Below are 15,094 nucleotides of genomic sequence, written 5' to 3' on the forward strand. Positions count from 1 at the left end.
ATGCAAATTCATTTAATGTTTAGCAACCAGAAGCAGAGTGGAGGAAAAGGAAGAAAACGAGTATTATATCCAGCATGGCTGACAATGTTTCTGCTTGTAATAATGAATACGAATTTAGAGGATCAAGACATTTAGTTTTAATCATAATTATAATTTGGACATTTATGCTCTTTTAGTTTTTGTCAACTACATATAATAACTGACTAAAGTATAAAATGTAAAACCTTGTTTTTACCAGTGAACGTTGCTACACACAGTTTAGTCTGTTATTTTCCTTGACATCAGATGTGAAATGTGTCCTTATGTCTCTTCACTTCCTCCCAGGTGTTCACGTTTTGTCACGTTGTTAGCCAAAGCCCTCTCCTGATTCCCCAGGGTCAGATCAAATGTGCGCGTCTGATCTTACTACACAGCTTAATTAGTTCAGATTGGATGTCATCTCTCCAGAACATCTTGTTTTTATGAATTTCATCATATTTTTTTGTCCTCATGCATTAGTTTTTATTTCGTTAGGGGAAAAATAGGTTGTTTTGATTAAAACTGTGATGAAAATTATTGGTTTGGCGATATCAACACTGGTGTCTGGTGTTTTGCTTAGTTTTTGTTTTTAAATACTGTGATTTCACAGGGAAAAGAAGAAGGAGCAGGAGAGAGAAGAGCTGTGGAAGAAGCTGGAGGAGCTGAAGCTCGGTGACACGCCGCTGGTCCAGAACAACAGCCACGGGCTTCCGAGTGTCCAAAACAACAACAACAACAATAATAGTAACAGTAACCACGAGAACCAGGAAAGGAGCGCCGCTGCCGTCACCGCAGACGACAAAGACCCCGACGCCACCGCAGCTGTCAGCGAGAGCACCCCATGTGCCAAATGACACCGGACGTCAGTGTTTTACTCTGTAACGGTTTGATGCTGCGTTCAGGACTGCCGGGGTAGGATCAACAGAGACGTAAAAACACAAATCACACCTCAGCAGTATATGAAATCTACTTAGAGTGAACGCCAGCATTTCTTTGGCAAGAAAAAAAAAAATCTATATTTCAACTTAAGACTATTTTTGGATGTTACAGTGTGGCTGCAGTATACTGTTTATTTGTCTGATCAAAGATTTATCCTTTCACATTTAGTTTCTTAACTGAAAATGTTTCTTTTCGGTATATTCGTTGTATGATACGCGGAGACGGGGGAGGAGATAACGATGACTTGAATTCAATGTTTCCGATTTGTGCTGCACTTAGAAGAGCTGAACAGCTATTTAAAGATGTCTATTTTTAATGTGCTTTTTCCTCATCGCTGCCAACACTTAAGAGAACGGCAAAAATTATTATTTTTTGTTTTGTGGGGTGGGGTGGGGGGTGTTTGGGACCAGACCCAAAAAGTAAACATTTGGTGTGCATTAAGATACAGGAAAGCTAAAGAACACAGCCACTTCCTTTTTTAAAGATGGCCAAAATGGATAGAGATATTAATCCCAGATATAGAGTGAGCGCTCTGTAAATGACTCTGCCTGAGACGATGAATTTAATGAACAATAAGACTAAACACTTATTTTTGTGTTTCAGGTGTTGGTAAAATTGTATTCATCTGGGTGATGCCGATTTGAAAAACGCAGAGCTGTGTTTATAAAATCATTTACACTAAAGTATTGAGAAAGAGCTTTTCAACAAAGGAAATATTTTTCTTAATAACTAGAGTTTTAAAGGAGGAGTTCAGCATTGTTTCTTTTTTTAAGGCGAGGGGAAGAGGTTGAATATATGTGGTGAATGTGAAGCAGCTGGCCTGGCTCTACCCTGAGAAATAAAATCCACCCAAACAGCACCTCCAAAGCTTAAAAATTAAAAAGAGATGTGGTTTGTTTAATCCATGCAGACGCCTGCGGTGTTAGAGTTGGAGAAGCTGGTGGGTGAACTTTATTAGCTTCAGGCTGCTTATTCAAACCAATCTTCACCTCTTACTCTGATATTTCCCAAGCTGCTAAACTATTCCTTTAAAATTGAAAAGAGAGAGACCTACAGTGCTATATTTTTCCAGTGTATTGATAACCCGAATATTTTTGGATGTTTCCTTTTTTTTTCTTTTCTTTTTTTTTGCAGCTGGCTCATGATGGGGATGCAGGATGCGCTTGAGTGTATATTTGTCGCGTGGGTGTATATGTGTATGTTAGCTTGGAGGCTACTTAAAGGGAAAATGCCACTTGGTTTCTGATTTAATGTACAGCGTAACATTTCAGTGGTCTGAGAAAAGTGTAGTCAGTGCAAAGACTTCCACGCGTCTTAGACATTTGATGCACAGAAGGCTTTCGTGCTACCATGTATTTTTATGTCCTAACCAAATGAGGCCCTTTATGACGTAGTGCAACAAAGGAAACCCTTTCTTTTACCATCTATGCCTCTTCACTGTCTCTTTTCTACAGACTTCATGAAGTCACGATTGCTTTTATTCTCCAGTTTCTGATGTTGACAACTGCTGAACGTCTTCATTAAACTATTGTAACTGCCATTGGATTGTAGGAACGACTCGTGAGAGGGTTTCTTTCTCTCGACTCTCTCTGAAGCTCGTAGTTTTCAAGCTTTATATTTTAGGTCAAGTCTTTCTGATGCCTTTTCTGTCAGTACAGCATTCCAGCCTCTGTGACATTGAAAGAAACTACATGGGGAGCCTGTTTTGTAATCACAGATCTTATTTAGGTTTCACCATTAAATAAAGTCTACTTTATCTTTCTACTCAAAGCCTCCAGTTGTCTTTTTTTTTTTCCTCCTTTGACTTTTTTGCTTTCTTGCAGTTCTTCATAGAGGTCAGCAGATGGTGCCTCGACCTGCCATAAGCAACAGTGATGATTATTATGCTTCCTATTGTGCAGCTCGGGGTCCAGAACCAGCCCTGATGTGGTGCTATTATACCAGCATTGCTGCACAGGAGTGAAAATACATGAGAACTTAGCATAAAATTAAGGATTTTCAAATGTAGATCAATTATCTGAATCATTAAGTTTTAAATACTTGGTTTTTGGTTTGAAGGGCTCATGAAATCAGCTCACCAGAAGTTTGTTCTAACCTTTGTGAAGCAGGCATCAGAACATGATTGCACCGAGGTCATAAAGGGATGGACAGGGTCAACAACAATAACCAGGTAGCCTCCGACATACAAATGAACCCCCCACTATTACGCCATCAACAGTTGATACAAGGCTTGATGGATCCATGCTTTCATGCTTGCATTTATCCAATTCTGTGTTGCCCATGTGAACTGTAGTTCAATTTCCTTTTCTTGAAACAGGAAACCCACACCGGGTGTCACTCCTGCTGCAATCACCATCTGCATCAAGACTTGACGTATTGTGCATTCAGAGATGCTCTTCTGCACATCTTGGATGAGTGAGTGGTTATTTGGGTTACTCAGTTTTCCTCACTTCAAAGCAGTCTGGCCATTTTCCTCTGACGTCAACAAGGTATCTTCACCCAGAGAAATGCTGCTCACTGGATGTTTTCATTTTTTTAGGCCATCCTCTGTGAAGCCTAAAGATGGTTGTCTGAGGCAGGCTGTCTGACAACCGTACAAGTCACTTATATCACTTTTGTTCCCAATTCTGATGCTCAGTTTGAACTTCAGCATGCCATCTTCACCATGTCTACATATTAAAATGTGCAAAATGAGGTGACGGACACGTCTCCCAAGAAATGGCTCGAAAAGAACTACAAGTGAATCTCCGTTTAGCAGCTGAAACAGCAGGTCCTAGTTTTAACAGGTTTTGCAACACAGCTTTCAGGAGTGTACACTTGCATGTAATCCACTTAATCTTCCTGAAAAGTTTAGCAAATACAATTTTGTGCATTGGTCTCACACACTGTGAGCCATGTGCAGGTTTTTGAGATCTCTAGACGTCACCTATCAGTTTCTGACCTCTGCATGGTGACATGTTGGTCTTTTGAGGCCAGAAGTGCCATATTTGGATGAGAGGGTGACTAATGCACCAGACTACTAAAACACTTAATATTCACTCACCAAAAAAGAATCATAAATGTCCCAGATGGTCTATATTAGTCAAAAAAAACTCCCATTAAAAATGCTTCAAAAGGAACCACAGCATAAACACAGCTTGCGATGATCCACCTACAGGTGTGTGTCAGACACATGGAAATGAAAGCAGCCATGCCACCTTCAGTTATAAAACACCACCTTCTCTATAGTTATTGTGAGGGCAGAAATAAGCCACAAAGAATGAAAACCAGTCTTTGTACCACGCTGTGAAAAGTTCATCTAATCTCTTAAGTTTTTTGTTTTTAATGTGGAAGTCTGACTCTCTTATAGACCCAGCTTCAACTGGCCGCTGGAGGAACTGCAGTTTCTGGCTCTCTGATGTGGTTTTAAGTTGAAGTCAACAAAATGTTGAGGAATCGTAATATTGCAGGATTAAAAATAAACTAAACTATAATACCTTAGAATAAATGGAAAAATAGCTGGTTAGGCTGTTAAAGCCCAGGCTGTTGGAGATATTGTGGTGGCATTTGCAAGTTAAGCCAAAGTCCTTATAACGTCCTTGTCTATAGAGCTCCTGGATCCCCATCCTCCGTGTATTTGACGGACATCACACACTTGAGTTACCATGGCGACAGGACCCCATGCATAAAAGAAAGTCAGCCTCATCTCCCTTTGACAGACAGGACTGGATTTCAGCCACTGCAGCATCAGCAACACCAGCAGCAGCGACCGATGCCTCTGAACTCCTCTGATGGAAACCGGACCACCTCCGCCTTCACCTCCAAACTGACCCCAGCTGCTGACATATGCGTGGGACTGGCCATCTTCTCCATCGGTATGCTGAGTTATCTGTTCTCTCTATTTCTGCTTTACCTGGAAAACAAAAATGCTGTTGACTATTTTTTTAATAAGCTTAATTCACACCTTTAAGTTATAAAAAGTGCTTTAATTTCCACTAAATATAAAGTATTTAAACTTTAATCATTTCATTTTCTTTTTCTTTCCATTGGTTCGTTTTCAGTGAACTTCTCAGATCTTATATTTGACTTTTATTTGTCTGCAGGGCTCAGTCGCTCATTAAACTAGTTACACTTGACTAGGAGCGCTGAAGGTGTGCATTGCAATAGCAGTAACTATAAGTAAGGATTTAACCTGTATTGTGTTGTCACTCATATAAATGTGTGCTCGGTTTGCCTCTGAGACGTCAATAATCCAGTTATTCTGCATGGTGGCTCTCACTTTGATATGTACGACCTAAAAATGAACTCCTAGCATGTCAGACTGCTGGGCAAATAGTGCAAAGTGTCCATAAGAAGGTTATTCTGCTAAAGATGGTTTTCTTAGGTTTTCCACACAAGTATACAACATCTGCCGACATCAGGTGATTCTCAAACTAATGAGCAACACTCATATTAACAGCTGGATATCTCAAATAAGAGGGAAATATTTGTTGCTGCTCCAAAAAGTCAAGAACAAAAAAAATTGTTCCTATTTGTTGTCCTTGAAACACAGTGATCAAAACAGGAATCTTGGCTGAAAAAATCAAAATGTATTTGCTTATGTGAGTTTTGTGGAATTTATTTTGTTGTTTCAGGGGAAAACAAATCACACTGATGTAGTCAGAAAACCTCAGTTATCAAATATGATACATTAAGAGTTTAAGTGTGTTGTATTTTATTTTTATATATACTTTTATATTGCTTTTTTTTTAAATTGCCTTGAGGCATTGTGAGCCTATGTTTTTATCTTTATATTAAACAACATTGACATTATCTGTAATTAAATGTGCTATTTAAGTAAAACTGACATTGGCATATCTGATGGGAACATTTTCCATGGGATACACTCACTTTAAAGTAATAACGATGCCCTTTTGAAGGTATAAAATATGTAAACGTTTTTTGCTTTGTCTCAAAAACTTTCTAAATGTTTGCTAACATTTTGGTCATAGCAATTATAAAAATAGTGTTGCTTCCAAAAAGGCCAAATGCTAAACGAATGCAGCAGTTTCCTTCTGACCTTCTTCCCGGTGCAGCTCTGCTCTCTGTAATGGGGAATGGGCTGGTGCTGGTGATCTGTTACCTCAGGAGGAAGAAGATGGTGGGCTCGGAGCTGCTGTGCGTCAACCTGGCTGTTGTCGACTTCCTCGGCTGCATCTGCTTCTACCCGCTCGCCATCCTGTCCTCCTTCCACCACGCCTGGCTGGGAGAAAACGTCACGTGCGTTTACTACGGCTTCGGCTGCTACATCTTCGGCTTGTGCGGCATGTTCACCATCACTGCCATCAGCATCATCCGCTACCTAAAGACCTGCTACAGCTTGGCTTACGGTGAGGACTGTTGTTGTTAGTTAAGAAGAATTTGATGCTAAGAGTAGTAGTTTCATGTAACTCATGTCCCAAATGCCCCCAATCTTGCAGTCTCTATCCTTTTTTTTTGCCTTCTTGCTGTAGCTGTGTGGCTGAAAGGAACCAACATCCGCCTCTTGTGCTGTGCTATCTGGCTGGTTGCTACAGTGTGGTCCAGCTTCCCTCTGTTCGGATGGGGCGAATACGTCCCCGAGCCTTACGGACTGTCCTGCACAATCGCCTGGCGGGGTTATCACACCTCCGCCAAGGATGCCTTCTATGTCATCTGCTCCTTTGCCTGCTTCACGCTGGTTCCCGTCCTCCTCATTGTGGTGTCGCAGTGCAGGATCCTCTACAAGGTGTCCCGCTTCTCCTACTTGCTGTCTGCTAGGGGCATCCGCAACAACCTGCGCCGCGCTGAGAAGCGGCTCTCCATGGTGAGCTTCAGTCTTTACATTATATCTGCAGACTTGACAAACACACATGAACTGAGAATGTTGAGAGATTCCAGTCCAGGCAGCGCTCGAATTTGCTGCTCAGTGCACACCAACAGGAAATTCTCCATCAGTGGTCGAATAGTGCCAAAAATGACCACCCGTGTCTCTTCCTGATAACTGATCCTTGACCTCATCATCAGATAACTACACCAAACTAGTCAGGTCATATGAAAGAGAACAACCCGAATATCCCGCGAAAAACATCACTCAAATACCACAGCTGTAATTTTAAAGAAAAATTAATATATACTAGCCTATAAAGTGAAACCAGATGCTTTTCATATTGAGCTCAGCTCATGTTGTCTATTCCCACTGGGGAAATGATTAAGTGACCATGCAGCAAAGGATATTGAATAAGGAGGTGGCACGCAGGAGGAAAAGAGAAACACCACAGAAAAGATTCAAGAATGTAGTGATGCAGGACGTGCAGAGGTGTAACAGAGGAGGATGCTAGAGGCAGGATGGAGATGGAGGCAGATGATCCAGAGAGATTAGAGAGATTTTTTTTCATTTACATGTAAAACTATGTTCTGCACACAAGATAAAAACTTTATAAGAATTAGAGTTAAATAAACTGTCTTTATAGAGTTATCTCAAGATGCTTTATCTTGCAAAGTAAAAACCCTGCAATATAATAGCAGCTGGTGACAGTGGGAAGGAAGAAGTCCCTCCTGACAGGAAGAGGCCTGCAGCAAAACCAGGCTGGGTGTGAACCATGAATATTACAACAGCAGGGTATGGCATTAAATGAAAAACAGGCTAATAATTAGTATTTACATGCTAGTTGCCAGTTATATCTCCTTTGCTTTCATATAGGATGGTCCAGTGTATCTTAAAGGAGGTAATAAAGAAAGCAATGAAGCATCTTTCTTTAATTTTTGGAGCTTTTATAATTTCGAACCTTTCTCTGTAAAATTCTCACTTTGACCTCGTAGCATTAGATCAGACTTTATCAGTTATAGAGGTATCACAGTACTAATGCATTGTGAAGGTCGTACAGGCATTCACATCTTTTACTCATCAGTCATTACTCATTGCTTTCATTTACCCCTCTGTGCATTTTTATTGTGGTTGGAGATCGGATCTAAACTTGGTTCTTCTTGGAGTTTTAAGGCAACAGCATATCTTGGTATGTAACAGGGTTTTGAACAAAGCTGATAATGACATGTATCTGTTAGAGACTTTGAAGCTGGAAGAAGAGCCTCCAGCGTTATCTCAGAACTAAACATTTGAGCCTCTTGTCTCTCCAAGTTGAGTCACACTTTATACTTGACTTGTCTTTTGTCTGTAGAACCTTTGATTTTGAATGTTTGACTGTCCTGCAGTTTATCACAGATACATTTCAGCCACATCAATCGATGTATTCTTCCTCTGAATGGAAGGGAGGATGTAATCAGTTCCGTTTGTCTATTTGTCTGTTTGTTAGCACTCTACTGTCCACAGGATTTCACATTTCTTTGTGATGGTAGATACCAATAACAGCTCAAGCTGATTTAAATTTGCTGAAAATCCCCTCGAGGTCACAACAAACCAACTTTATATTACTCACAATTTTTTTATCAATTGTCTTCGTATTTTACAACAATCTAAACCTTGGGGGATACGAGTACCTAGGTTGGTTAAGCATTTGACCTTGACCTTCACTATTAGCACCCGAGGTCAAAGCTGACCTTGAAAAAAAATTCAAGAAATCCAGAGTACCAGGAGAGAGCCCACGAATCCCAGAACACAGTGTGAGGCCCAGATGACCAAGAGGTTGTAGGGAGGAGTTGCCTCTGCTATGTTTTTTCTATTAATATTTAAGGGAACGGAAATGGGTTCATTCCAACCACACGAGATGGAAAAGATAAAGTGAAGGTAAAAATAACAAAAATATCGTTATATTTAAAAGAAACTCGTGTCGCTTTAAAAATAGAATTAGTGCCATAATTTTTTCCTGAACACGTCAATATTCACATGACCGTACGAGATCCGTTACTAGGAAAGTGTAGACATGAATTATTCAGTCTGCTGCACCACATGATCTTTGCTTTGTTTGAAAATGGATCGTTTCATAGGAAACAAGTTATCTGTGTGTCAGAGATGATTCATCAGGTCTCTGATTAGTTTCCAGTGTACTAACTTACCCTCTCTACTCTGTCGCTTCCCCTTCCAGATGTTTTTCTGCATCAGTTTGGGTTTTGTAATTGCCTGGGCTCCCTACGCTGTCGTGTCCTTCCTTTTCATTTTCCACAAGGAGCACCGGTACATGGCTCCGGAGGGTTTCGTGTTTCCCGCCCTCTTCGCCAAAAGCTCCCACATCTACAACCCATTCATCTACTTCTACTTCAACAAGACTTTCCAGCGGGAGCTCCACCGGCTGCTTCTCTCAACCTACCACAAGCTGGGAGGAAACAGAGTTGGGGTCCACGTTACCACAGCCCATCAGGCCCCAAACCCCATCCATATTCAGCTACAGGAACAAGGATCCAGCCAAAAGAATAAATTGGGCTCGTCTCAGGATGGAACTCAAAACAAACATAAACGCAAAGTACTGCAGAGCAGCAACAACCACGACAGGCTGGTGTACACCTGCTGGGGCTCCACATCGAAGAAAGCCTCCACCATCTCCAATAATAAGCCTGCCAGGGCCTCCATGCCTATCTCTATATAAACAAATTAATTAGGAGTCATTTCACTAATGTTTGAGAAATTGCTGACTTCATCATGTATCCCAACAACCATTAGTCTAACCCACGTGGGCCAGGGTACCGCGTAGTGTTGCATTTGAGTTCACTGAGATGAGCAGTTCACATATTTGGGCTAATTCTGTGTTGCCAGTGTTTCCCCTGCAGTGGCCGCAGCCTGCACCACTCTGTGTGTGTTGGGGAAGTTTTACAGTAAGAAACTTTTACCAAATGTCATCATCTATGTGGTCTTAACTTATCGTAAAGAAAGCTGAAGAGGTAAAAACCACATCAAAACTGTACAGATATTTATTTTTTTTTTGCTATTTTGTCTTGTTTCTTGACTCGTGTTGTTTGGATGAGCAGCTCTTGAGAAAAGCTGCGACCAGTCTGCCCGTTCTGCACGACTACGTTTTGAACACACACTCACACAATCAGTGAATGTATCTTTGTCGCTGTCCTCTTTTTCAAACAATAACTTGCCTGCATGTGATACGTTTGCGGGCTCTGTACTGCATTTGCTGATTTTGTAACTTATGCGTGAGACTGTGAGAACGTATTTCGACCAGTGTGTGTCCAAATACTTCGACTCAGAGAGAAAGCATGTGAGGACTGTTCACAGGCGTCAGACGAACTGGAATTCAGCTTGACACTGGAATTTCATTTTTTAAAACGAGACTTGCAGTCTTTGAACATTTATGTAATTTGGACATTTCAGTGTTTCATTTTTAATAAACTTATAAAACAACTCAAAACCTGTTTTTTTTTCTTTTTTTCTTTTTCATTATGAAATATTGTTTCCTGGCATAGTGGCCATTGTTGTGGGTTTTTTAGGAACGTCTTAATATAAATGATTCATCATCAGTGTTTTAATCCCTATGTTGCCACACTAACAGCTAACTTCTGGGGAAAGCGGTGATGATTTGTCAGCCCAGACTGTGCCACGAAATTTCATCACAACTGGGGAAACCCAGTTAAATTGTTTTTTATTTAGTTAAATATTTTCTTCTGAAATAAATAAATCACTTCATCAGTGTGGAAATGTAATAATACCTCTGAATGACAACAAAGCCTTGATTATAAAAAGTAATCATTATTGGGTGCCATTAATAATTTAAAAGGGACTGACTCTGTGCGTCTGCAGTACAACAGAATAATTGATCGGAAGTACAAAAATCAAACTTGTTGTTCAAATTGGTTGACAAAGACTGGACCACAAAACTGTGAATAGAGCATGTGAGAAGGTTACTTTAAAGATGAACAACAAAAATCCTTGACAACTATTTTAAAAAGAACTGGTGTGAAGGAGCGAAAAATCCATAACCTCAAAGATTAAGACGGCTGGGATGACTTTAGCAAAGGAACAGTTCAACAAAGAAATATTAGGAAGTTATGAGATGGAAAAACTCCAACCAGACATGATTATTTACTGGTTCAAAGGCCGAGTCTGATCCTCACAGAAGCCCTACCTAAAGCCCAAAGAGCGCAAACTAAATACTAAACATGGGAACTCTGATCTTCAGTGACGCCATTCGTGTCGCATATTGGAAATTAATGAGAAACATTAATACAAGACCACCAGATCCATCTTAACTGAGAAAAAGGCTCCAAACCGGTCTATTCTCATTGTAATTATTTTCAAAATCTCTCAGGATTCTCGCATTTTTATTCAGACCATGCAGCTGTCTGAGGGTTCAACAGCTGCATGAACCAAAGCAATAAAGTTTCCTCACAGAGCAGAAATGCGAGGCTTCGTCTCGTGTCTTAATGCTCGTCTAATAACTTAATAGCTTCTGAAATGGTGATCAGTGGCTAAACGATTTGTCTAGAGCTCCTGGGGTTTAGAAAGCTTATAGAGGCACTTCCTCAAATGACTTGTGGTGCCTTGATTTTTGTGTAAATGTGTCTCTAAACAACTGAAATTTCACAGCATAGTGAAGCACAGCAGATGTATTATTTCCTGTAGCGCAAAAACTGAGCTATGAGAGGATACACATTGACCTTCCAGTGTAAATGAGCAACTGTTTGCTGTTTACAGTTTGTTCCCGTCTCACAGAATGGTCTAAAAACAGTTACTGCTTCTATAAAAAAAAGATAATTATCAAAGTCATGCACGATCAGCTTGCAGGTATGCTAATCAAGCTTTTTGCAGAGGCTTTGACGCTTGATGCTTGTGCAGACCGCCAAACAGTTTCCCACAGATTTTGTGTGTGTGTGAAGTTGCATGCATACACAAACAATTCAATTCAATTTTATTTATATAGCGCCAAATCACAACAAAAGTCGCCTCAAGGCGCTTTACACACACATGCACAGAAAAAACAAACGGACTGAACGTGACCAAGAGGGCGACATTTCTGTCTTAGTGTACCAAAGCACCAAAATCCTGGACTCTGTGTTTCTATCAAAGCTCTTTGAAGATGAGCAGTGACATGTGTAGCCGGTCTTTGTTTATGTGCTGGCGATGATGTAACCTCTCTTGACAATAGGCCGCATTGATGAGCCACAAAGCAGCTCAGTGTTTCCCTCATCATCCAAATCAGCAGGAGAGCTTAATTGCATCTCGCTGGTCTTCATCTGGAATATTACAACGACACCAAACACTCACCAGAAAATGCTTTGAATGCTTAGCTATCATAGCTTTGTGCAATGCACTTGCTTATATTTGTTGGCTTTCATGTGTTTCTCTCTCTGCCTTCGTTTAAATGTCGTCGCACCTCTGTGTTAATCATTTGCTCTTTGTTGCAGTGGTTAGCACTGTTGACTCAAACCAACAAGGTCGTGGGTTCGAATCCACTGCGCGGCTCTCTCCAGGTACTTCAAATGCAGGCTTGTTAGGTTAATTGGTGATTCTAAAGTGGCCTTAAGTATGAATGTTATCATCTCTGACGACTGACGACCTGTCCAGGATGTACGAATCCAGCCCACCTGTGACCCTCAATTGAAGCATTTAAGAAAATGGATGGATGGTTATTTTTCTGTGTTGTTTTGGTTTAATTTCACCTCAGTGTGCTCATATATAGTCCCGTCTTTGCTCCAATCTACTGTTTTTGTTTCTTTTTTGTACATTCTGTTTCTGTGTTTAATCATTTTTGCACACTAGTATATTTAAACACATCATCAATCATGTATTACTTTTAATTTGATTCGAATGTGATACTCTTACACATGTATTTACAATTTATACCATTAAAAAACCCCACAATAAACTGTAAAACTTTTTAAATGGACTAAATTAGTACATTCTTAGAACAAGCCCATCACTGCCAGCAGACAGGAAAGATCAAACCAGTCATGAAAACAGAGGCCTCCTCTGAATTGGCCACATGCTGAGCTTTTGATAACTGCATGGAAACTTTTCCAAACAGGACTAAACAGAGTCCTCCAGGATCGTGGCCAGCTCAAAATCTTTACAGAAAGGCAAAGGTCCTGTTTGTTTGTTTGTGTGAATGTTTCCCTGCTGATAAATTAATTCTGGAGTTTCTGGAGCTTGTGTTTTCTTGCAGGACAGGTGTAATAAAGAGATTTCTGTCTGTGACCCATAGTAGGAAGGTTTGAGATTTCAGTGCTGAGTGAGGGCAAAATGAAAAAATAAACTGGGTGAACGGGGCTGTTAGCATACAGTACGTAGGGAAAAAGTGCAAAACCATATCTCAAGCTTTTAACACTAAGATATGGCAGTCCACCTACAGTAAACTGGCAGGCCAATCAAAGAGCTTTAATCAGAGAAGCAGCCAAGAGGCCCACGTTAACTCTAGAGGAGCTGCAGAGATTGACAGGTGGGAAAATCTGGACTCCCCAAATCTGGCTGTTATAGAAGAGCGTCAAGACGGAGGCCGTTGTTGAAAGAAAGCCATAAGAAGTCTGCCACAAGCCATGAAGGGGACACAGCAAAGGTGCCCTGGTCAGATGAGACCAAAATTGAATCTTTGGGCCTTTATGCAAAACTGTACATTGATTTGAAAACACAATCCCAGCTGTAAAACATGGTGGTGGCAGCATCATGCTGTGGGCACACTTTTCTCCTGCAGGGAAAGGGAAGCTGCTCAGAGCTGATGGAAAGATGGATGGATGTAAACACGGGGCAAACCTGGAAGAAAACCTATCAAAGGCTGCAAAAGACTTGAGAATGGGGAGGAGGTTTGACCTTAAACATACAGCCCGACTTAAATCCTGTTGAGCACCTGTGGCAAGACTTGAAAACTGCTGTTCACAGACACCCTGCATCTAATTTGACTGCACTGGAGCTATTTTGCAAAAAAGTCAGAGTCTGCAGTCTGTAGATGTGCGAAGGTGGTAGAAACGGCCCAACAGAATTCAGTTAGTGTTACATCGCCAGTAATTAGGGCTAGGGGATGAGAGCCCTGTTATTCGTAAAACTTTTTGAACACCAAGCATCATTTTTCTTCCACTTCACTATTATGGACTAGTTTGTGTTTGTCTATCTTTTTTTTCAAATATAAAGCAGGAAGTAAGTGTGTGAGGTTACGTGGCCAGATTAGAAACGATATCTTCAAATTATCTCGAGACACTTTCAGGCATTCGTGATGTCCTGATGTTTATTCTGTCTGCTGTGAGATACCATCAGCTCTATCAAAATAGCACCTGAGCTGGGGGACTTTTTACAGTGAGTGGTTCTCTCTGCCAGAGAAATGACATTTATTATGTGCTGAAAAAACATTTTCTCCTCCACAGTACACTGGCAAGCATGATTTCAAGTTAAAGGGATTGGCCCGACAATCAACCACAAAAACCACAGGTTAACAGCCACAGCTGTGAAAGGAGAGCAAGAAAAACATTTTTCTGAATCACAAAACCTTCATGTTCTTTGTCTAGCAAAACAAAAGTTTTCTGGGAAAAGTTGTTTTTTTTCATCGTTCGTCTATAGAAACCATTAAAGGCAAGAATATAGTCTTTATTTATTTAATGTTTTGTAGTAGAACAAAACTGTTCTAATTTCTTTGTCTGATTATGGCCTTGAAAAGTGGCACAGTGAGAAATGGTGATTAGCTTTGTGAGTATTTATTGTGTTGAAATAAAGAGTTGTAGTCAGAGGTTTACATACACTCATCATGGGCATGAATGTCATGGCGATGTTGGGCTTAATATGATGCACAAGTTTGAAATTATTTTGGATTTCCTCTTATCCACACAGACTCATTGAGCTTATAGGACTTGATAGTATAACCTCTTAAGTAATCAGCACTGCTTAATCCCTCATGTCCTTAGTGGGAGAAGGGTAACTGCTTCACTGGGACACCTCCAGACAGCAACCAGGATCCCATGTGTAAATAAAAGATTTTAAATGGACTTATTCTTGTATAGAGCCTTTCTACTCTGGAGGACTCTTCAGTACTTCATACAACATGCCTTATTCGCCCAAGCACCTTTTTTTTTTAATGCTGATGTGCTTTCTATCTAGCAGTCATACTCCGATGGATGCATCAGAGATTAATCCAAGTAATACTCTTCACCGCTGATGTGTCCAACTATATCTCCATGCCGGAAAGAAAGCTTTGCCTGTTGCATGGGTTCCATGGTTGGCTCCAAAACCGAGCCAAAATCAGTTCTGTTTCAAAAAGATCAAGATAGGGACAGCCACAATACT

At 40.6% G+C, this 15,094-nt stretch overlaps 2 protein-coding genes across 3 annotated transcripts in view; both read left to right on the forward strand.

Moving 5' to 3' along the window:
- Positions 1–2,721, forward strand: part of ppp2r5a (protein phosphatase 2, regulatory subunit B', alpha isoform) — a 55,805-nt gene extending 53,084 nt beyond the window's left edge. The window contains exon 13 of the mRNA XM_040016891.1: positions 629–2,721. Coding sequence (XP_039872825.1) covers positions 629–872 — 244 coding nt within the window. The 3' untranslated portion in view covers positions 873–2,721. The remainder of the gene's footprint in view (positions 1–628) is intronic.
- A 112-nt stretch (positions 2,722–2,833) lies between these two features.
- opn8c (opsin 8, group member c) lies at positions 2,834–10,773 on the forward strand. 2 transcript variants are annotated; one of them, XM_040016893.1, is made up of 4 exons: positions 2,834–4,811; positions 6,012–6,305; positions 6,429–6,760; positions 8,976–10,773. In XM_040016893.1, exons 1-4 carry the CDS (start codon positions 4,709–4,711, stop codon positions 9,471–9,473), a joined length of 1,227 nt encoding a protein of 408 aa, XP_039872827.1. In that variant the 5' UTR covers positions 2,834–4,708; the 3' UTR covers positions 9,474–10,773. The 2 variants fall into 2 exon arrangements, with proteins under 2 accessions (XP_039872827.1, XP_039872826.1); XM_040016892.1 differs by having other exon boundaries at positions 2,834–6,305.
- The last annotated feature ends 4,321 nt before the right edge of the window (positions 10,774–15,094 follow it).

Source organism: Simochromis diagramma, unplaced genomic scaffold (genome assembly GCF_900408965.1).
Source record: "Simochromis diagramma unplaced genomic scaffold, fSimDia1.1 OVJJ01000802.1, whole genome shotgun sequence".
Taxonomy (NCBI): Eukaryota; Metazoa; Chordata; class Actinopteri; order Cichliformes; family Cichlidae; genus Simochromis; species Simochromis diagramma.